The sequence below is a fragment of the Nipponia nippon genome, unplaced genomic scaffold (genome assembly GCF_047370975.1).
Source record: "Nipponia nippon isolate SJK-2023a ecotype South Korea unplaced genomic scaffold, ASM4737097v1 scaffold_2, whole genome shotgun sequence".
NCBI classification, from domain to species: Eukaryota; Metazoa; Chordata; class Aves; order Pelecaniformes; family Threskiornithidae; genus Nipponia; species Nipponia nippon.
In genome coordinates, this window is record NW_028262336.1 from 7,905,473 (window position 1) to 7,928,650 (window position 23,178).

The 23,178-nt window shown below is 43.6% G+C and overlaps 1 protein-coding gene across 3 annotated transcripts; it reads right to left on the reverse strand.

Annotated features, from left to right (window-relative positions):
- Window positions 1–1,646: 1,646 nt before the first annotated feature.
- TBX19 (T-box transcription factor 19) lies at window positions 1,647–20,818 on the reverse strand. Of its 3 annotated transcripts, XM_087757224.1 has the most exons (12): window positions 20,796–20,816; window positions 20,564–20,711; window positions 18,384–18,605; window positions 17,964–18,190; window positions 11,873–12,137; window positions 10,931–11,077; window positions 9,857–9,991; window positions 8,996–9,057; window positions 7,879–7,940; window positions 6,997–7,185; window positions 5,997–6,129; window positions 1,647–5,191 (listed from the first exon to the last, which is right to left on the reverse strand). In XM_087757224.1, exons 4-12 carry the CDS (start codon window positions 18,158–18,160, stop codon window positions 4,957–4,959), a joined length of 1,425 nt encoding a protein of 474 aa, XP_087613350.1. In that variant the 5' UTR covers window positions 18,161–18,190; window positions 18,384–18,605; window positions 20,564–20,711; window positions 20,796–20,816; the 3' UTR covers window positions 1,647–4,956. The 3 variants fall into 3 exon arrangements, with proteins under 3 accessions (XP_087613350.1, XP_087613351.1, XP_087613352.1); XM_087757225.1 differs by lacking the exon at window positions 10,931–11,077 and having other exon boundaries at window positions 20,564–20,818; XM_087757226.1 differs by lacking the exons at window positions 9,857–9,991; window positions 10,931–11,077 and having other exon boundaries at window positions 20,564–20,818.
- Between the last annotated feature and the right edge of the window lie 2,360 nt (window positions 20,819–23,178).

Below are 23,178 nucleotides of genomic sequence, written 5' to 3' on the forward strand. Positions count from 1 at the left end.
GCGGATTTTTAAAAAGACGCCTTGAAAAACAAAAGATCAAGGCCAGAACCAGAACTTACAAAGAGTATGGCATAGAGCGCGCCCTTCATGAGCTGTCCCTCTGACAGGAAGAGCAGACCGATGGATGGTTCAGCAGCAGTACTGCTGACCTCCTGAGCTTCCTCAGCGTTATGGCTGAGGTAATAGGTGTGAATGTAACAGACTGAGGCAAGCAAAACAGTTCAGAGTGAGTCACAGAGAGGAGGAGAAAGTAAGACCCTCCCAGCGGTCATGGTAGAGATTCACTACGGAGCACCCTTCTGCCTCAGTCAGTGCTGAGCTGATGCCCAGGCACTGCAGAGGTTTGTTGGGAAAAGTGGCCTTTACAAACAGATGCACCCTTGCCTAGGAAGTGTTTTGGGAACCAGGCCGTGGCATTTTGATTTGTTCTGTTCACTACAAACCTGCTGAACTGTGCCACACAGCAGGGGGTTTATCCTGTGCCTAGTCAAATGCCCAGCCTTCTCACAACGCCTGTGTTTCTTCCATCAGTACATACTAGGAAAAAACAGGTGGTCATCCTAAAGCATTTCCACAGCTGGCAGGACATCCTCACTCAACAGTCCCCAAAACACCTGAAAATATGTAAGCCTGAGAGCTCTCGATGACCTGAGAACTCAGAAATACCTCAGTCAAATCTGCTCTGAGAGGTGAAGCGGGCAGACGTGCAGGGGCGGTGACCGGCAACATGGGGTCCAGTCCAAGCAGAGAGGCAGGATTTCTTGGGGAGGGCAGGTTACAGCCCGCTCGAGGGGGAACAGGGCAGGACACGGGTGCTAAGGGGGAAAGTTCGCTTCTGAAGAGGTTACCTGCTGCTTGTTCTCCATCAGCGACACGGCGCACCTGCCATGCCACGCGGAGGTCGACAGGCTTAAAATGGGAGCTACCCAGGGAGCTGTGGGCCACCCTCTGAGGGGAAAGCTTCTCCACAAGCACCTCCTTGCCTCCCTGGGAGGACACCTGCCTCAGTGACAGGAAAATAAACCCCAAGGGAAAAGCCTGAGACAAAAGATACTTGCCTCAGACTGGGCCTAGGGCTCGTAGCGACTGCTGGGGCTTTGTGTGTTCCCGCTGGAGCCTGCTGCCGCCCCAGGGAAGGGCTGCTGCCTGCTCCACAGAGGCAACCCGGCCGCCGGCCCCGAATGCCGGGCAGCGCGCACGGTACCACAGGAGGGGGCTGCTGCCGCCCGGCCCCAGCGGGCCGACACACCGCCTGCTCAAAATGGCGCCTCCCGGGCGGGAGAGGCGCCACGCCCGTGCGGTGTCGGGAGGGAGCGGGAAAGCTGAGGAGAAGCCCCGATTCAACAGCGCTGAAGCCCGCAGATGGCATTAAAGGGCAGCTGCCGCCAAGGACAGCGTCCCTCCCTCCCCGCCCGGCCCTGCGAGGCTGCCCGGGGCCGATCCCTGGAGCAGGGACGACGAGATGGCCCTGTTACAGCTGCAGACCACGGAGCAGAAACTGCGGCATCGGAGGCAAAGCAGCTTGTCTTGAAGTTTTATTTTTTACCCTTTAGATCTTCTGCTTTTACTAACCCCTTCCCCCTCCTTTTTTTTTTTTTTTAATACAGTTAAATGAGGCGTTGCACAAACCACCTTGCAACCTCACATTTAGGAGCTGCGTACAGTGCTAAAGCCCTGCAGAAACTGAAAATAAAAGCTTCCTCCCTCTAATTAGATGAAGATCTGTATGGAGATGTGCCCCCGAGTCCCTGCCCTCCGGCTGTCCAGGTGAGGGGCCTGACAGGTACGGGTACAGCACAGCCGCCTTGCAGCCTGTGCACCCAGCGTTGCTTCTCGGGCAGGACAAAACCTGCTCTGTTTCATGGCCCAAGAGACTCCACCATCTAGTTAAGTTAAAAAATATGAACTGTCATTAATACCAGGGAGTATATTTACCCTGGAGACATCAAAAGAGCTCTTCCAGTCTCTTGATGTATTGCTCTTCCACAAAATCAAGCGGTGACTTTGTAAAAATATATAAAAAGTGAGGGTGGGTGCTTTCTCTTTCTGCAATTTCAGTTACTGCTTATAGCAACCAGTGAAATAGTCAGTCAGAAGTTATTATTGTATGGTTTTTAATGGCACACAGAAATCTCCTGGGGAACAAGGGCACTATAGGTGCAAAACCAGATCCGCAATAATGGTTTATCGGGAGGGGAATGGTTTATATACAGTTTAAGGGAATCTGCCTCCCACGGGAGAACGGTGCAGCCAGCATCCCGGCCTGTTACTGCGCTGTGGGGAACTCCACTGTGCTGGAAAGATCTGCAAAGTTAAAACAGCAGCTTTTCTTGTGAACAAGTGGCAGAAGCTTTCTCCAGTGCTCCCACTGCTCCTTAGAAGTGATCTGTCCAAGTCAGATACCAATTCTCAAAGCCTTTACCAAAGTAGCAAAATGTCAAGGTAGTGAGCAAGCCTGGGGTATTTTTATCCCTCCATGTCATTTCTCAGGCTTTGGCTAAATCAGATTAGAATGACAAAAACTTAGCTTGTTTCTGAGATCTGAGAACTTTTTGCCTCCTGTGACATGAGTCATGGCAGCTCTTACAGTGGTAAGACAGAAAAATGACTCTGCCTGTTCATTTTGATCCTTTTTTTATCATTTCAATCCTATGGGACTATCAGGAAGGCTAATTGGATTTTCTCCTAGATTGTTGATTTGTGAAATAAAAACGCAGTTTGTGTAACACCTTATAATCACTCTCCTGTTACTGTAATGCAGTATGTGGGGAAAACTAAGAAATTATCCAACTCATTAACTGCAAAGGAGCGTAGCAAGTCCCGGAACATAGAGAAGTCACCACTTGCCTTTTTTCAGCATCTATAGCCATCTTATATAGACTTGGCGTGTGGTGTGTGTGTGGGGAGCTGAACAGCCAGAAGAGGGTAGCATAAGTTAGTTAATAAACCTCATCTGTAAAGCAGAGCTATTTTTCAGAGAAACGCCTCATTGTATTTCTGGCTGCAAGGCAGAGAAACATAACGTTGAGAAACTCATCAGTAAGCTTTTGACAGAATGTGGAAAGGCAGATTTACAGTCAGAATTGACAAGGATTAGACTGATAGCAGGCCACAGAGCTTTTTGCACTCTATTAGCTCCTGTTTGACCAACACCTCTATTAATAAAAATGCACGTCCAAAGCAATTTCATAACTTTGCTTTTAGGGGATAGCAGCACAAGTCAGTAAAACTAACAATGTTACTGAGTGCATCCTGGCACATTGTCTTGCCTGCAGCAAATCTGAAAGGCCAGATGGGGAAGTCATGAAAATGCATAACACGGAAAGGACCTTAAGGGGGTGGTTCAGGGATGAGGTAATAGAATACGAAACAGGAGCTTGCTGAGTTCACCAGAGAGATGCACATTTGATGGCCTGAATGAAAATGTTCTCCTTGTGGCTGCCCCTAATATCTACCCAAAATAAAATGCTGCTCCCAGAGCCTGTGTGCAATAAATGAATATTCACAAAGTGAATGTTGCCATATCTGGCAGAAGCAGAAACACCTCTGTAGAGACACCAGCTCGCAGGAGTTTTGGAGAATCCTCTTCTATACCTATGCTGAGGATTTCCTCTTCGAGGGCTACCTATCCAGCCCCTATCAATGCTCATGACTGTAAACAGAACTGAATTGCTGCTGGGCATTTCATTATAGAGAGACATATCTACATGAGTAGCTTGCAATTTTTTTTTACCCCTACAAGAGATCAAATGGCAGCACTCTTCTCTGAGAAGCTGATATGGCTTGCCTGAGGAGGTAGATGAGAGGACAAGGAAGATTGGGGGATGACTGTTATTATCTGCATCAACTAGTGGTTAGAAATCCCAGACAGGATCAGGCCTCCACTATGCTAGATTTTGTACACTCACACAGAATAGGAAAAGCTGTAGCCTGAAAAGGATGCTGAAACAGAAAAAAGGTGAGAGGGGAAATGAAAAAAAAGACATGAAATACCATGCCCAAGAGCATACAGCCAGTCACTGGCCAAGGAATAGAAAATTTCTGTCCTGGCAGAGCTGCTTTAAATTGCTCAGAGGCTTAGGTGAAAAAAGACACTGTGTGTTTACGCCTTGGAAAGGCACTGAGGAGCTAATACACCATTTATTCATATTTTATTTGTACTCTATACCTGAAGCGAAGTGGAAATGCAAGCTCAATCTTTTTTCTATAATTCTTTTCCCTCCACCCTTTCAAAAATAGCACATATAGAAAACATTGGAACTTTTCATTTCAAAGACTGTCACATTAGACTATAAATGCTAAACTAGATGCCCTTCACCCTGCTGCTACAATGCAGCCACTTTCTCAGCGTGTGTGTGTCCATTATCCCTATAACACACCAACAGCGAACAGGAGCTGGGGAAGGGAAGGGGACAGAGAATGCTGTATGCAGGTGGCATTAGGCTGTCAGACTAATTTCATGCCCTGAAGGGTTTAGTTTCAGGTATTGTGAAAACCTTCATGTGACAGATTCAGAAAGACTTTAAAGCAGCACTGTACCTTCAAATTACCAGTTGTGAACTTGCTCACTATTTCCCCTGGACTCGGCCGTTAGTTACAGAAAGGAGTTTTAAAATGACATGTGAATATCCAGCTGCCATGTCTGTTTCACTCAGTCTCATGTCTGACCATTTTTTATGTGATACAGAAGGAAAACTAACTATAAAGATTCTTTCTGGACATCATCCTGAACGACACATAAAGGTTACAGGAATAAGCCGGTTCCCATAACATTTCCTGCCTTTGCATTACGCATTTTGGCTTCTCTGGCACACAAGAGGTACGTTATGGAAGGTGATGTTTGATGAAGTCGGTTTTTTGCATACACATCCCTGCTCTGAGCTGCAATTCTAGGGGATTGTTTGCCATTTGTGTCAGTCCTGTTTGGCTGAGCTTCCCTCATGAACTGCCTGTCCATTAAAAGGAGTGCGAGGATGTCCACGCGGAGTCGGCTAGTCTGGCTAGAGCCGCTTCCCCTTGCGTTTCCATGCTGCCAGATGCCGTTCCTTGCAGAGGGATTTGGACTGGTGATGCGGTGGGTAAGGGGACATTACCCCTTAGAAACATGCTTGAAGAGCTGCTGTTCACCTCGCTTCCTGGGTTGGCAACATTTACAGCACTGTTGCTCACTGTCCATAGGCAAGGGTAGTGGCTGGAAAAAAAAAAAAAGCAGTACAGATTGAATGACTTATTTCAAAGCATATTCCCCTGCACAAGACTTACTACAGTAAAGTCACGTGCGTTATCTGCTAAAAGGCAGCTCTCCGAATCGAGTTACTAAACTAGATCAGCCTTGCAGATCTTAAGTGAAAAACCACCAGCAACCATCAGACCCGGTGACCTTGGAGAGAGGCACAGACAGAAATGTACAAATACATGTCAGGTTTCAATATTTAAAGATCTTTTTTGTGAATGCTTAGGAATTATAAAGAATTGCAGCTGATTTTCCCGGCACCTAAATTAGAGAAGAAATGTATGCATTTATTTGGGGAAAAAAAGGGGAAATACTTGGTAATTAATTGTCTCTCTAGGTCTGAATTCCAGCCATTCCTTGTTTACTACCCTATTAACAATATTTTTAGAATAGAACATGAATTGGATTGTTACATTCCTGCATGGGAGTAGGATTCTCATTTCATGCGGGAGAGTAGTAGAGGAATATATAGAGAAAAATAATTTGGCTTTAAAATGCTCACAGATTGTAGATACCAGAGTTCTCTGTGGCTGTTCCAAGATCCTGATTTTCAGCAGTGCTGAGGAAAAACGAAGCTCCCATTGATTTCAGAGCAGGGGATAATTAGCTTGTCGGAAAGATCTGTCCATGAAGCTCAAGTTGGGCATTTAGGACATGTTTCAAATCCTGGACGCCGATTAGAGCTTGGAACAAAGGGTGAATCACCATGGCAGTCCTACAAGCCTTACTGCTCCTAATACCAGCAGTCTTCCTGTAACCTTACCTGGGTCCAGAGCTGGCAGCTCCCTTCGTGTGTGGCACTGAGAGCAAATTAGCATGTGGAGAGGATGGCAAAGTCCAGCCGTCATGTCCTGAGAATACCTGAAGATTATTGCTGGAGCTCTCCAACAAATTAACTTTGTGGGGGGGGAAAAAAAAGCAACAAACAAATCCTCAGTGACTATTGCAGAGACATTGTCTTAAGGCAGCAGAACATGGGTGGGCCTGAGGAAGCAATCTGATCATGAGGTTGCTAACCAAAGAACAAAATTCACGCGTTCATTAAGAGAGTAGCAAGGTGCCATTGTAATTCCAGGTGTGATATGTGAGAAGGTACAGCCTGATAGACATAGGATATGCATTTTTGTAAGTCTGACTAATAGTCTTTTCATTAATGATAATTGCTATATGACTGGCAATGTTTTGATGCAGATTTCCTTATAACTTGAGCTTAAATATTTCCGTTAAACAGGATGCCTTGCTAAATTATGATTAGCAAGCAGATTACTTTATCCTTACTCTTGTCTCTGGCCAATTTCCTCTGATGGAAGTATAATCAATTTCTGGAACTCTGCACTGAGATTTAGAGAGTGAAGGGGACTCAAAAGACATTCTGGCAATACCAAAATGCCCTCATCGCAAGTCAGCTCCTACCATGTTCCTGAGGGCTGCTTCGACTTGAGAGCACAGCTACTTCATGGCATGACATTGAAAGAAGGCTTGCAATGCTCTTTTTGTATAATTGGGAGCTGTACTTTAAGCAAGATCATTCACTCTTATTTATAATAAACAGTTACAGTGCTCCCAGCTCTTCGTACCTCTTGTTTTGCTGTCTTAAACGTACTCTCTGCATGCAGGGCTCAGCGCAGATTGTTACAGAGACTCGTCATGCTCTTTCCTAGCCTCAGCTCCTGCTCGTTTTAATGTTTATGCTAACCTAAAGCAAGGGGCAGGCAGGCAGAGAGCGTCTGTTCCCTGGAAGCAAAGCAGCATTACAGTTGTACCTGTAGGCGAATGATTTCTCTGCATGTAGGAAGGTGGGTACGGAGCAGCCCGATGCCCTCGCAGTGCTGAGTATCGCTCACAGCTGTGGGGAGTGTGTGGAGCTGGCAGAGGCAAAGGTCCGGTGTACTGATAATTCGAGCTTCCTGATGCACACATCGTATCTGGGTTGGAAATCAACCAGCCACCCACTTTGAGGGGAAAGAGAGAAGAAAACTATTATTGCACTAAAACACTGCAATACAATTAAGGAAGTAACCAGCCTTCTTGCAGAATCAGCTGTGCCTCAGAAATACCAAGCTGATTCCAAGATACTGGTTTATGGAACAACTGACAATAAAAAAAAAAAACCCAAATAAAAAAAAAAAAACGAAACAAAAAAAACCCAAACAACCAATCCCCCCCCCCCAAAACCACCAACCCTAAAAACAAGATCTAAAAACAACTACCAGAAAATGTCACAAACATCAAAGAACAAATTAAAGAAAAACTGGCCATCGTTAAAACAAACACAACTTCTGCTCCCCCCATTTTTCACCTGTTCACCAATGAAAGGTAATTTTAGAGGTGACAAAAATATTGTTACAAATATAGAAAAAAGGGGGAGAAAGCCCTAAAAATGTCATTAAAATGTCATCTTGATTCTAGATTCTTTTTAATACTGAAACACTGGATCATAAGGAAAATGGTCCCTCTGCAGAAACTGTTGTATTTTTTCCTACTGTGAGGTTTCTTCAATTTTCTTTTTTTTTTAAAGGGTCCCTTTCTATGAACACAATTCAGGACTCGGGGCATGACTGGTACGATCCAGTTAAGCAAGTCCCAGGTTCCCAGCACCTATGATACCACACAAAACTTCCAGCTGACATGAATAAAAACCTTACAGTGAGAATATGTCATATGTTGACCTTCAGAGACTGTTTCTGGAGCATCCTTGGGATGGTTTCTGCAAAGCAAAATACTTAGTGGTAAAACTTCTCGTTGAGAAATTACAAAAGAAAGTTAAAACCAGACGCATTCACTAAAAAAATTGAAAAGTTAAAAAGGAGGGAAATCCATCTTCTTTAATTACTTGCTAGACAGCAGTAGACTTTTCTGCTGGCTGCCATAAAGGAAGCAGAACTTCTGTTTCATGGCATGCATGAAAATGTTCCTAAATTTGTGCCAAATTTGAGGGCTGAGCCTGGAATTCCAAATCTACCTGTGGGCACCATTCCTGCTTGTGCCAACAGCTTCAGCCTGGCTTCCCACCCAGACCAAGGCAGGGCTCTGAGACACAGAGCTGAGACACAGCAGCTTCTCAAGTGGCGAGAGGAATGGAAAGAAATACAGATTTCCCTGCAGGCATGCGGGACACTTCGCATGTCAGAAGACATAGCAGGTCCAAACAAAATTTATTAGCAATTATGGACTGGAACGCATCACTTGGATGCCCCACTGCATTAGCATGGATGATGCAAGTAAAACTTTGAAAGATAAACCACAATTTGTTTCTGATGGAAGCATCTCTAATATCTTACATAGTGAGCCCCTACAGGTTACTTTAAATAAACACATCATATATTATCACACAGGGTTAATGATAGCAGCGTAGTTATATTACAGTTAAGTGCAATTTCACTTTAGTTACACTTTTTACATCTGCAGTTAACTTTTATTTTCCCCAACCTATCAAATTATGGGATTCATTGGAGTGTAAGTACAACGCAGTGAACATATGCGGTGTATAACATTACTGGGGAAATTCACACCATCTCATTTCAGGCTTCTTCTGTAGACAGTGCTAAGTCCTAGGATCCCCAAGAGGATACTCTGGCACTTCAGACCCTATTGTGGTAAGAATTATATTGAGAGTCTCCCCACTAATTTCAGTGGAGTGACTCTGGATTTCAGACAGCAGAAACAAGATTAAGTTATATAATTTATCTTTCACATTGTGATGCCACAGTTTTAACCATATCAGCAGCAAAATGCTACTGGAGCAAAAAAAGATGAACTCACCTTTCTTTTGCATCCAGGAAGGCTTTGGCAAAGGGATTATACTTGATTTTGAGAGCTGTTATCTTGAGTTTACAGAAAACAAGGCATGTTAGTGAAGGCAATTTGGAAAAGAGACTTGACAAAACATCTTCCAGAGTAATCTAAGTGGAACTGCCTTGGTTACCCCAATAAAATATATCCCCACGCATGGTGTTTTCCAGGGCTCGCTATGAGAGAGCCTTGCTCATTGCAGCATGCTGTGTACTGATCAGTGCCATCAGTCAGGGCAGCCTAATGGTGTGGTCTAGTCTGGGAAATCCTATGGGATGGTGAGCCCTTTCAAGGGAGTTTAAACATGGAATTCCTACCAAGTAGGAATCAAATCTGCACACTAGCTAAGGGACATGGCACATGAGTTAGCCATTGTCACAATCCAAAGCATCCCTCAATTACAATTTTAGGGTTGGGAAGAAATTTTCCCATGGAATGTTGTGCTGTTCTGGAATTGTGTGTATTATAAGGAGGGGGAAGAAGATAGGGTTATCATTATAACTATCTGTCATTGCTGGAGAAAGATATTGGACTTGAATGTAGGTTTTTTTTCCAGTAAGGGATTGGGGTGCCAGGACAGATGGACTGGCCTGGAATAGCCATGGCGGTATATTAAGCTAAACCTGGCTTAGTACTGCAGCCAGACGCTGGATTAGACAATGTTCTGCTGCAGAGAGAAGGCAAAGCATTAGACTGGATGGAGCATTACACTGCATGGGAGCGGTGGGGAAACAAGAAAAGGACCTGTCTGTCCATGCTGATCTTGTAGTCAGTAAGCTTTTAATATATCTCATCAGTGATGACCAAGAGCACAGCGTGGCATCCGCCTACCTCTTCATTTTGATAGGCAGTCACGGCTATGAACTGCGTCTCAGGGAAGGAACAGTTCATCACCATCCGGTGGGGGCCTCCTACGCGTACTATGTGTACCTGGGGCTCATATTTATGCAGGGAGTTCAACATTATCTGCAGAAAACAAAACGAGACAGACAGACCCCAGTGCCACTCTGGTATCCCACAGCTGCTCTTTCGCTCTGGCTCTATAATAGACCAGATGTCACTGCTAAACCTCCCCAGTCAGTGGTTTGAGAACAGAAAGGCAGGTGCCTTCCTCCCTTCTATGAACCACAGGGCTGAACAGAGCGGGACTTCACTGGACTTGGATTTAAAGCTTTTGATACAGCAGCATTAGTGAATATTTGCGTTAGCAGCTATGGCCTTCAAACCATTGGGCTTCCACTGCACTGGAGGCTGTTGAAACAGTTAAGGGGCAATCCCTGTCCTGCTTCTACTACCTGAAAGACTCAGAATCACCATCACAGAAATCAGGGCCGGGGGGAGCTGAGGCAGTCACCTGGTCATCTTTCTGGGCAAGATGAAGCGTATCTAAATGAGCCCTGGTAGATGTCTCTAACCTGGCATGAAAAGGGGTGAACAGCGTTGATTCCACAATACACCTTCCTCAGGAAGTCTATTTTATTGCTTAATTCTCTCTACTGCAAGAAAAAGATATTTTTTTTAAAAATCTGTACTTTGGAAAGTTCTGTGTGCATCCATATATATATGTATATATATGGAAGAACACATCCATTAGCATAAAGCACTGCTAGTCAGCTATTACTTTCTAATAACACCACAAGAGGAGAAGCTGAAGCACAGAGTGGGGATGTGATTTACCTTAACGCTGTTGTCAAGATTTCGAAAGAAAACAAGGGGAGCTTCAGTTGTTTGTTATTTAGTGACTTTTGTTTGGGCTCTGTTTCTCATATGGCTTTTCCTCTCCTGCTTTCTACTTTTTTGCTCTCCACATCACCACATATAAATATCGTGTTCCCATGTTTTTTCCCCAGGGTCTCTTTGACCCTCCAGGTTGGTTTCCTGAACCTTTTTTGCCCCCATGCATACTTTTCTGAGGCCTTTGACTTTTCTGAGGTCCTGGATGCAGGACGAGAATTTGCGAATTCCAATCCCATTCTGTGCTCCACAATAAATCTTGTGTGCTGATTCCATGTGTGACTTAGGAAAAGTCAGGTCATCTTTCTGTTCTCCAGTCTGTAAAAATTGAGATAATTTCCTACCTAATTAGGGTACTAGGCTTATGGAGCTACCTCACAAACCTAATGGAAATAGCAGATAGAGAACGTATAATATTTACATGAAAGAAATTGATTCTGGGCTGACAAGTATCATCCAATGTAGGAGTTTTGTACAAAACAAACAAGCAAACAAAAGGTCTTGTGCAACATTTTACCTTTAGATGCATCATCAAAAATAAAATACGAAACAAAACTAATTTTCCTGTTTGCATTTTTAAGGGGTTCAAAGAGAAAGTCACTTATTTCTGGTACATGTGGTTTCTTTCCAAAGGCCAAAGCTGATTCAATAGAATATTGATAATTATCATGATGCAGAAGCAGACATAGTAATTATTTCATTTAGGAGCAGCCTTTTATTCTGCTATCTGACTCCTGCCAACATTCCACTTACACCAAACAACATGGGGGAACACAACAAAAACCTAATACCCATGACCATTTTTTCCCCCTTCTCTGAAGTCCTGTGTAAAAATCCCCAGCACACAAGACCAACTCTGAAAAGCCCCCTGATGATTAAGTAAACCACAGCACTCTGTCTCTCTTAACATCAAGAAGTCCATTAAAATCTGAAAGCGCCAATTAAGGCCTGTTTATTCCTGTTTACATTTGGCCTCCAGAGAATAATTGGCATCTGTGGGTGAAGAGGCCTGTAAGGGCCTCTATAATTACATAAATGCACCCTTGATATTTCTTGATTAGTAGGTGCTTGCAATTGAAGCCAAGAGGTGTATGGGGAAACATCAGGCCATACCTGCCCACTCCCATTGAGCTTGTTGGTAAGTTTGACTTTGCTGAAGGAAATGGCAGCTTTCATCCAATGGGCCCCAAAGTTGGGAGAGTCTGGGTGGATGTAGACGCAGCTGTGGTTTGATGGCTCAGGTTTCCCAGCCGGCACCCATTCTCCATTGACGTACTTCCAGCGGTGGCCATCAGTCGGGGCGAAGTCCAAGAGGAAGGAATACATGGCGTTCGGGTCCAAGCCTGACACGCTGATCTTCAAAACAGGGAACATCCGCCTGGCCAGGAAACAAAAGAAGGAGACACTGCTGGAAACTGGTTTTGAAAGACTCTCCTCAGTATGTTTGTGACCAGATGCTCACAAATTAAGTCAATGTCAAAAACATCCTCCCTCCCTCCATCTAGCTGAAGAAGTCTCTTGGAGGTTAATCCTTCATTTTATTTTTAATTTATTTCAATCATTTGATCGTGTTATCTCTAAAGTAGGGCACTAAGGTCTTGATCATGCCAAGAATTACGAACATAATGAACCCTGTATAGCATCAGCAGAGTCCATGGGATCTGGACACGCTAAATACATCCTTAGGCGTGGGACAAGAAGGCATGAACAGGATTGAACAGAGTTGAAAACGGCTGAGAAGGTGGAGCTGAACCACAGATTCACTGCATTAACTGCAGGATACTGTTATAAAGTGCACTTCTTTGGTGCTTGGATTCCCCTGACACATGCTCCCTTACTCTGTCCAGTGGCCGAGTCCCACCTTGTCTGACTCTGGATATATCTTCTGAAATCATCCTGCCATCTCCAGCACTCAGGACAGAATCCTAGCCAGGTACTCATCAGATTCCAGCTTAGATTTATTGACCACTACTCTATACTAAAGGTTTTTCTCTCTTCCTTTGAGGGGACCGTCATATTCTGTAATCTCTGTGAGCAAAGTCAATCACTTCTCTCTGTTGTTTCCCACAGTTCTTGTGTTAATGCTCAACATCTCTCGCTTGAGTAATGGTTTCCAGGTAGCGCTATTCTAAATGCCCTAATAATCTTCTACATTTTCCTCGTCTAAAAATACTTCTTTACTTTATCAGGGTTGTGTCAGGTTAGTTTGGCATGACTTAAATTTAATAAAATGCCTTTTCATCTCATTTTCTGTTGTCTTCCACGTATTTCATTACCCTTTTCTTCAAAATATATCCTGAATTCTTATTACAGGGATATATTACAGGTTTATAGTTTGCTGAAATACGTTTTCTCCCTTTCTTAAGTGCAAGTATTCACGTATGGTCTCACTACCATTACATAAATCTCTGGTTTGAGAAGTCTGGTTAAAATCCTTGCTGTTAGACCTTGTACTTGGCAGTTCTTCTAGTAATTTGGTCCTGCTCTTCCATATTCCCTGACCTCATCAGCTTGATCAAGACAGGTTCTGCTGCTTTTAGCTGCACCTTAGATGCAGTGTTGTCTAGTACTAAGCTCTAAACATCTATCATCCAGCCTTCCCATCATCTTGTGCACTTAAAACTGAAATCCTGCCTTTGTGTAGTTTTGGGAAAATATTGAAAACATCCTTTTCCTTGAGCGGCTCCTTCTGGGCTTAAAGGTCCAATGCCACCTTTTCTCAATACCTTTTTAATTATTATTTTTTCTTTTACAAAGGAGATATGCAGCAGCTCACAGCTAGGCGTTCAGAAGTTTTCTGTCTGTCCCAGTACTTGTGATTCATACCATACAGCTTTGAATTGGCATCTCCGCGCCTGAAAGTCTGCAGCAATCGAGTTAGCAGGGCTCCAGCCGTTTCAGGAACTGGGAAGAATTTGTGGTCAGCAGAACAGAGGAGTCTCCCAACAAAAGTGTCCTACTCATTACGTTTCTTAGCTTGTCAAGGAATACGCATCATTACTGTGGAGGATTATTATAGCTGCTATGTATCACCTCCTACATTCTTCTTATATGAGTAAGAGGCCTCCCTGCCCCAGACGCCTCCGTACTGACCTCTTCTGGCCACTGCCATTTTGCCATGCCACATTTTTATGCACAGGCCAATGAATCTTCAAGCTCCTTTTCTCTACGGGTACAAAGAGACTGGTTACAGCAAGCAACCGCAGCAATTGCCCAAGGTCCGTGGCCATGGGGCTAGGGTAGGGTAGCTCTCTAGGCTTAGTTAGCAGTGCAAGACGTCCAAAATACAGAAGAAGGGAACTGAAACTCCAGGCTGTCTCAAGGGACACACAAAGTCTCTGCCCCCGCAGCCGTACTCTCTCCAGTGGCCCCCAACTGCTGGCAATCTCCTATGTTCCTGTAACATCCCGCTCGCCACCTACCTTTCTGGACACCTTTATATAGTTCTTGCTGTATACAGTCAGCACCTTCTGCTCACAGGAAAAGACAGGATTTGAGAAATGTGAGTTTCTTCATCTAATATAAATACTTGGCGATGTAGGGCCAGGGCAACATTGAGAAAGATATATCAAGCTGTGATCTTTCTAACTAAATAGAAGCTTAGCCAAGAATTTATACGCTACATTTAATGTGTCTTTCTGACCAGGATGCACCAGCTCTCAAACTGGGATGTGATAAAAAGTATGGATGCATTGCTCCCTGCACCCCCCAGGCCCCCTACAGTCAGTCTTCAAAGTATCACTCTTACCTGAAATTGAAGTGGAGGGGAAAATTCATCCACCTGAAAATTTAATTTCACTGGATTTCTCAGAACTATTTGTGTTACACACAGATTGTTAATTCCTCTGCCTTTGCAGTCTTCTCTGCCTTTCTACTTGAGAGGCTTGGGTTTATCCCCAAAAGACCTATAGCCTAATGCCAGAAGAGAATACAGCCATCATCAACTCTAACCCCTGTATCACAGAGATTATAGCGCTTCCCTGCGTTAACCTCTGCCTCACACCCGGTTAATCCTCACCTCACTTGAACCAGCGTGTCTCGTCTGTACAGATTCTAACGATGGAAAACCTACCACCTCACTTGTTCTGCTGATTAAGTGACTTTACTGTAACAGTCACATTTGTCTTTCTTTTAGCATGGCAAACGATGATTTCTCAAAATTTGTTTCAGTCAGCGTGTTTGTTACTGCAATAGCTGAGCACTTCAGCCTCTTCAGTTTTTTTAGAGCAGATCTGCTACAATTACTCCACCGTGAACTTGAGTGGGAAGATGTTTGATATCAAACTTGAACGTGTAGTAACCAGTAGAGTTGCTTTAGTATTTAAGCCTGGAAAGGGCTTCTCCCCTGCCACATCTGCCTGCATTGATCCGCTGTAGATTCTCCCCATACAGAGAGGGGAACAGTGGCACCTTTCTGCCACCAGGCAATAACGTGGATTGCAAAGTCTCAGGGTACTGCATAGCTAATACGGTATAAGCACAGAGAGAAGGCCTTCTCAATCAGAAAACAGAGCATTTGATATTGAAATACCAATTGAATACAATATATCTGAGTGAAATCGGAGACTGGTTCCCACCATATCAGCCGCACCCATTGGGATGTATTTTGTGGTATAGCACGTGGTTTAATTTCACCGGTGCCTGTCCTGTTCAGAATATATCCATCTTCCATCTGTACCTAGGCACGTTGCTACGGCAGGTGGTTATTACAATAAAGTACAATACAGCAACGCTGACATATCTATGTATTAACACTGAAGTTGCTTGATCTACTTATAACATTATAGTTAGTTAACATTATAGTTAGTTGATCTAATTATAACATTTTGGGACCCTCTGTACCAAGTAGAGATGACTCAATCACAGCGGGTAGAATTGTGCATGGTAGAATTTTACCTTTGAGGTAATTACGCATGCTAGAATTGTACCCTATTGATCAGTAATCAATCAGCCTTTCATTGTCTGGGATGCTCCTGTATCAGGTTTCAGTTTAATTTTTGAATTTTGCTAGCAATGTGTCCACACAAGCTGCCTTAGTTTTCACACGCAGCAGTTCAGACTGGCTTTTCTCGTTAATCGTAGAACACAGTTTTCAAAAGCGGTCATATATATCCTTCGGCAAGAAGGACTGAGTTAGTTCTACTGATTTAAGCAGCAGCAGAATTAGATCAATATTTTTTCTATTGAGAATCCCTCTGGAGACAATCACTGAAGAATCTTGAACCTGAAAAAAACTCAGCACTCAGAGGAAACCATCTCAAGTTTGTCTCCTTTTGAATTGCATGGAGTTGTTCAGAGACCGGTGCTGCAGGCCACCGTCTGTATTTCCTTTTTTCGGTGCGCTGATGCGTTTGTTATGGGAGATACTTTCAGAAATGCAAGAGATCCTTTTTCAGAGTCCCTAATGCTACACTAACTTTGTTAAAAGGATTTACGCAGATGACAGGGTAACATACTTTTATAATTTTTTATTTTGAAATTGCTGTAGTTTGATCATAAAGAACCTGTTCCTGCCCTCAGTGACATTACTAGAGCTGTCACTGGCTTTAGGAAAAATAGGATCAAGCTGATAAGGAGTGTATAAGTTAGAGTAAAGAAAAATAAGGCAGCTTACGCAATGAAATAAAAAGTAACCAGGCATATTCAAATAACGACAGATTCCCTTATCATCATCGTTAAAAGATTTTATCTATGCACTCACCTAGACATTTTAGAGAGAGCTAGTATCACCATGCAATCATGATTTACATTAGCTGAGAGGAAAGAAACGGAGAAATCCCTGTTGGTAAGGTGCGATTCTTTGTACCAATTTAATTAATTTGCAGCAAACCTGTCTTACCTCATTTTTGGTCACATATGCTGCTAAGGAGTCAGTTTAAGCTACCGTACACTAAGGGAAAGTCCACTCAGAAGTCTGCTGTAGTTTAACAGCAGTTTTAAAAGTAATTTAAATGAAGGAAAAGCAGCTTCTGGGTGTAAAGCAAACCTCGGCAGAAGATTTCTATCCCTATAGGTTATTAGGGGGAATCAGGATGGCAATAGGTGGTGTTATACCAGGAGCTGATATTTTGGGAAGGTAGCTGTTTTCTCAACAGAATAACCTTGCTGCCAACAGGCTAGTTTTTCCCTTTTAACTGCTTTCACCTATGTCCCTTGTCAAGCTACAGTCAACAGCAATATCGTCCACAAATTCTGCTAAATCAAAGTCTGCAACACTAGTAAAAGTCACACCACATGAGTAAATCTTTCTCTCCATCTCTTAATTCCTCTCTCCTATGCAGATCTCCTGAGAGGTCTTGCAAAAGAAACGTGTACATGTTGAGGGGGGGGGACAGGGGACAGCAGAGGGGTGACGAGGGTAGATTAAATAACACCCTTAGTACCACTGTACCAGCGAAGCTCATTCGAGTAGCTGCCTGTCTGTTATGGGCTGGACTCTGTTGTCAGTCCAGTTCAGAGCAGAACCTCTCTGGAGAGCCTCCTTCAAGCCAGCGTCTGATTCAGAATTCGTATCCTTCCCGCCAGGTTTTGCACTCTTTTCCTGTGCCTTTCTGCGCTCCCCAAATAGTAAGATATGCGATCCATTTACAGCACATGTGTTAACCAATATTCCGCACTTGTTTCTAAGAGTACCAGCAACAACTACGGAGCAATACCGTTGTGGGACTGCACAATCCGGACTGCACGTACATGCCACAGAGGGCACAGTTTTATTGCACCCCATTTTAGTACAGACTGCTTGTACAAGCTGTTAATACCCAAGGCCAGAGAGACAGGAACTGCAGCTGGGGACAACACCACCAACCTGCTTCTGTACAATAATTTGAGGTCTACAGGTAAAGACTTGCTAATAAAGGCTGATGATTATTAGTGCAAGAAGTCATTCAAAAGGTTTCGAGAGGCACCATCTATTCCCTTGCAAAAGTTTGCTTTTTGTGCAACCTCAAGTCAGTCAATATATTTCTCCAGCACCTTTCACAAGCAGGAATAAAGGGTGAGGAATGGTTTAGCAGTGACCAAAAAGGAGCAGGGACACCCCATTCTGTTCCTATGCTGGTTTTAGGGGACTGCGAGGCTGCAGGGATAAAACTGTTATGTGCTCATTGCAGTTCTTTAGTGTCTGCACACACAGTTTATTATTATAGCACTGAACCCCCCTGGCTGTCATCTACACTTAGCCCACAGTGCTGAGCAGATCACTCACCTGCCGTTCTTGGTCACGATCATCTCATTAGTGACTTCCCTGAATCTCTGCCAGAGCGTCGCATCCTCTAAGACAACCTGGAGCTGTTTCTCAGTGGGGTCGCCTTTGTCTCTCCCAGCCCGGAGTTCGCTCTCCACCACGCTGAGTAGCCTGGAGACGGTGCAGTCACTGGGTTTTTTGCAGCCCAGGTCTGCCATGACGACTTCACTGCTAGAAACTTCAGGTAGCTGTTAAAAGACAAAAATAATTTGCTAAATCAAAAAAGAAGTCAGTTCATTGGGCACCGTCTGACAAACGTGCTCTCCTCACTCTTTTGCCACTGACTAGCTCTTTCCCCTGGAAGTCCCAATGGGCAGTGACACCAGCGTGCGGAGGTTTACGCACACACTCCACACAAAAAGAGGACTATCTCCTAATTACCTGTCAGACGGTCAGGTGGGTGGCAGGCTGATGACTCAATTGGCTGCCTTGAAAGAAGAGTCCTCCATCCAAATTAGCATGCTTTTATCTTTTTTCAATCTGAAGTGGGTCTAATTGTTCTGCTTGAGAACCAGGTTTCCATTAATGAAAATTGTTTCATTTCCAGACTGAAACAATGCATGGAAATTGCGTTCACGCTGATGCGGACTCTAACTGAAGGAGCTGGTAACAGTCAAGATAGTTACACAGAGAAGGTAAGTCTTAAAATATTTTCACCAGGCATGTTGAATAAACGCATTAACCTTGTTCCTCTGTGTTCCTAAATCAAAACGTAATAGTAAGAGACCCTTCTGCACTGAAGTTTCAACACACAAGGAGAAGGTAGCATCCCTACGCTCCACCGCTGATGCCTACTGTGTCCATCCCTTGGTCTCGCTGTCCTTCACAAAACCCCTGCTGCATCTTACAAGCAGCTGAACTCCCCTCTGGCTGCATTTCCAGGGATAGACCCCGCGCTTCTGGGGCTGGGTATGAGCCTACCTGCCTGAGGCCTGGCATTGCTGAGCCGCTCAAGGTCCATCTCATACAAAAGCTCCGTCAGCATCCCTAAAATAGGCATTCCCTCTCGCCTCAGGCTGAGACCTTGTCTGACAAGCCTAATCCAACCGCACGTACCCTCCACAAAGAAGCTACCGTTTTACTGAGAAGTCCAACAATTTCGGCACTCAGCCAAGGATATGAGAGACCTGGGTTCAGTTCCATGCTAAAGGGTTAAGTCGAGCCCATGTGAATACCGGTGACCCGTAAATGCTGGACTTTGGCACATAACAAGGCATTTGAGTGCCTAATTTCTCCTGATGCATCTAGCTCTGATAATGTCTCTGAAATTTCTGATCTGTTGGACATGACCTAGTCAGGGACTTGATTATGAAAACATACTGTTGGAAGTCATTTTTAGAGAAATATATTTTCTGGCTTCTTATTGAGAACTTTACATTCATATAATTCAATAGCCCCTGTTGAATTCCTGCACTTCCAGTTCTTTCTAAAAGATGAAATGACTTGGTGGATCACTGATGGGATTTATAAAGACAAGAAAGAGTCTGGCAAACTTTGTAAAACAAGTTAAAGCCATCATTTGACAAGGCTCAACAGATCTTGTAGTTAAAAAACCCGAGAGATCCCATCTACCTAAGCAGCAAGGGCCAGAGCTCGTTGATCTCAGTTCAACAACTTCAGTTTTTCAGACAGCTCTAAGCCAAATACGTCTGTGTTATTTTGGGATTATTATTTTTCTAGTCAAAGCCCTATTTCCACACAGCTTTTTTTAGAATTAGTTGCTCAGAAATCAGGAGATTCAAAGTTGAGGCAAGTAAACGGCCAATAGCTCATAAAAGAAGTAATATTTCAGTAGTTACACACAGTTCTTTCTATAGACAAATAATAAGGGAAGCAGCTTGGTTTTCAGAAGTACTGACTGCCCATCTCTCCCACAGGGCTTCAAGTGGAGTGATACCAGATTAGAGCCTCCGAAAAATCAGATCCAATCTGCCTTCCTCAAGATGCTTGGAGCTTAAAGGAAATCAAAAGCGACAACAGTTCACGTTGGTGGAAGGGTTTCAGAATGAGGAGGTGAAACACTCTCGCCAGCAGACGCTGGTAAATTGCTAAAGGTAAAGCATACGCTCAGCAAAGATGGATTGGAAATGGAGGCATCCACAAAGCAAAAGATAGGGGGGTCCTGCCCTGAGTGCATTGCTTGCCCAAAGCACTCCTGGGACAGAGCTGTGGAGAAGGAAGGAATGGATAATGGACCCATTCCAGTAATGGTCTGGGAAGCAAATTTTTCATCAATAAGACTGGATTTTTTACAGCAAGCATCCCTAAGGGAGAAGCACACAGGCATTTGCTTTGGAGTATCATACCAGAATTTGCATCCTGCACAATAATAAAATGCACTTTGAGATACTAAAAGTAAGTTACATTTGGGCACTTACGGTTACCACTCCCACAAGGTGCCTGATGCTTGAAAGTCTTGTCTCCCAGAGGAAAAAAAAAACCACGAATCTAACCTCTTAAAATACCTGACTTTCATACAGTTTGAATTTTAATTTTGTAACTGTGTTACCGTAGCTCAGGATGCCTGCAACCACACCATTTTCCAAAATGAGAGTAGTTACCTGTGGTTGGCTAGTGGGAGTACTCCAATTGCCATTTTCAGCATGGGGAAGGGTGTTTCAGCTGTAAGAGGTCAGACTAAGAGCAATTTGTGATGTATGTAGCAATATATCCAGAAGGTGCAGCTCACCACTGACACGTCTTTCCAACCTAGAAGAATTAGCCAAAGAAATAACGAGTTTGCATGCATGCAAGCAAATGATCAGCTGAATGCGCTTGGGCCTGAGATTTTACTTTAAAATACACATCCAGACCCAGATGAATCCCATCGCAGACATCAGGCTTCCTCACATCGTACATTGTCTCTGCCTCACACAGCTGCCATGGGAGAAGGCTGCAGAAGAGAAACGGAACAGATAGATGCATAATCAAAGTTATTTCCTTATTGTTGGCTTTTCATTTAAAAAAAAAACAAACAATTAAGGGTGGAAATCTTTACTTTGAATATTTAGCCTGGATTAGGAGAAGTAAGAGATGTCTGCTAATCTTATGTCCCTCTGTTCACCTAAATAATGACTTTGCTTTCCAAACATCCCTTCTCTCCTACTTTCTTGCAAGATTAATTTTTCCAAGTGTACAGATGCTGAAACTGAGGCACAAACAGATTAATGTCACTGGATGGAGGTATTGCCGGGGCACAGAGAATAACCCGGCCTCAGATGTCAGGTGGGTTATTTCTTGGGCTGGAAGTTAAATCTCCCCAAACCCAACATTTGAAGGAAAAGTAGCTGCACTAACACAGTAACACAGCAGGGCCCACGGACAGAAGACCCCTCTTGCACTTGTCTCCTGTTTAATTGAGCAAGCAAATCAGTGGGGGTGTGGGAGGGAGCAGAAAACGCTCATACAAAACTTGCAATGTTGTAAACTTTGCCTGAAACCCAGCTAGGAGAGCTGGGTGCTTGCTTCCAGGCAGGGATCAGGCACCTCGTGGCTCACGCTCAGTCAGAACTAAGCCCTGCTACGTTAAAAACACAAGTACAACACTCAAAATCATCTCCAGCCATGTCCAGGATTTACTAATAAGAATTCAGTGACTCATATTTTTAAATGAAGCAACGAGGACTGGGGAGAGCAGTGAAAGAACAATCCTGCAACGCTTACTGGAGTTTATTCACCAAGTTACAGCAGGAAAAAGCAAGGTGTTATTTCTGACTTTCTAATTAAACTCGTTCTAAAACCCTCCTGGCCACCAGCTGGTGAGATACAGCAGAAAGAAAAAAACAACAAAAAAGAAAAAAATAAAAAAGGAAAAAGGTAATTACAGAGGCCTTCCTTGCCTTGACATTGGATAGCTGTTTTTTGGCCTCTGGGTGCATGTTTCCAAATAAAAGGCCGCCCTTCGCACTCAGATGAAATCACAGAGAGCAAGACTCACTCTTTCCATCTCCAAAGCTCCCGCTGAACCATTCGAGCAGCTAACCCCCCTCTGAACATCTAGTCCCAGCAACACAGGGAAACGTAACCTCCATCCCCGTGTCACTCCCAGGAAATCAACACCTATCAACTACCAAGGCGTAATTAAGAGAGGATAAAAAGACAGCTGCTTTCCCTCTGTTTTTTAATCACGGATCCAGCCCCTTAAGAGATTGCTAGGTTAGTAGAGACTTAGAGAAGATTAGCCTTTTCATTCACGGCAGGGGGTGAGGGGACAGTTTCAATTGCTTCCACCAGGTCTGTTTTTAGCAGAGAGGCAGGCAGCTTGTTCAAGCGGTACCTCCCTGGCTGGTGTTATAATTGAGATTATAACCGAGATTAATTCTGAGCCCAGAAAGCAAGGGAGGCTTTCCAGAGCAACCTTTCTTCTTCTTAAAAAAGAAGAAAGTAGAAAAAAAAAAAAAGAGAAAAAAAATCTTGATGTAGTCAGGCTAGTGATAAATGTAAGTTAGTTTGTTTTAAACAATAATTACACTTTTTCCTAATTTGTTTTTCCTGCTTGAAGATCTTCAGTGCTGTCTCCAGACATGGATTAGCACCTAGAGCAAGAAACTATTACTGTCCCCGTTTTTAAGATGAGAAAATAATAAAGAATTTAAGAGATTCTAAACGAACTTTTAAATTCTATTTACAGCATCTCAGAACAAAAGTAGTAGGCTCAGTGTTTATATTAGGGAAATCAAACACGCACTTTTGACTTGGATGGGTAAGTTAAAGCCTTTTGTTAACTATGAGAGTTAAGAAGTTGCAAGTATAACTCGGTTGAAGCATTTGATTCTCTCCGAAGCGGTGAGCCTGACACATCTTGTTACACACAACTAGAAAACGCAGGAGTACATGCCCATGATAAAATCATTTGTTTTCACACTTTTTGGAAGTGACACCCCTTCAGAGCTGCAATGAAATCACGTTGGCCAGCCGGTACTGTCAATGCACCATTTTTCTACTATGCCAGTGGTACTCCACGCTTGCTTCTGCAGAGATTTTAAAGCACAAACTCTCAGGAATAACCTTTCTTAGAGATGCCAGAAGGGAACCCAAGAAAAAACTTACAAGGGTTTCAAATAGGCTGACTTAAAATATCAATCCCAAAGACTGGCAGCTTAGATACACTATTCCATCTCTAATTCATCAGAAGCTTGCTTCAGAAAAGTGAGAAAACAGAAGATTTTGTTCCTTT

What these genes read in the sequence shown, in the direction of transcription:
- TBX19 (XM_087757224.1), bottom strand. Translation starts at nt 18,160, where the DNA reads ATGGCAGACCTGGGCTGCAAAAAACCCAGTGACTGCACCGTCTCCAGG. An exon ending in ATCGTGACCAAGAACGGCAG is followed by an intron (nt 12,138 to 17,963) that starts GTGAGTGATCTG and finishes TTTCCTGGCCAG; the next exon opens with GCGGATGTTCCCTGTTTTGA. An exon ending in CTGCCTATCAAAATGAAGAG is followed by an intron (nt 9,058 to 9,856) that starts GTAGGCGGATGC and finishes TGTAAACTCAAG; the next exon opens with ATAACAGCTCTCAAAATCAA.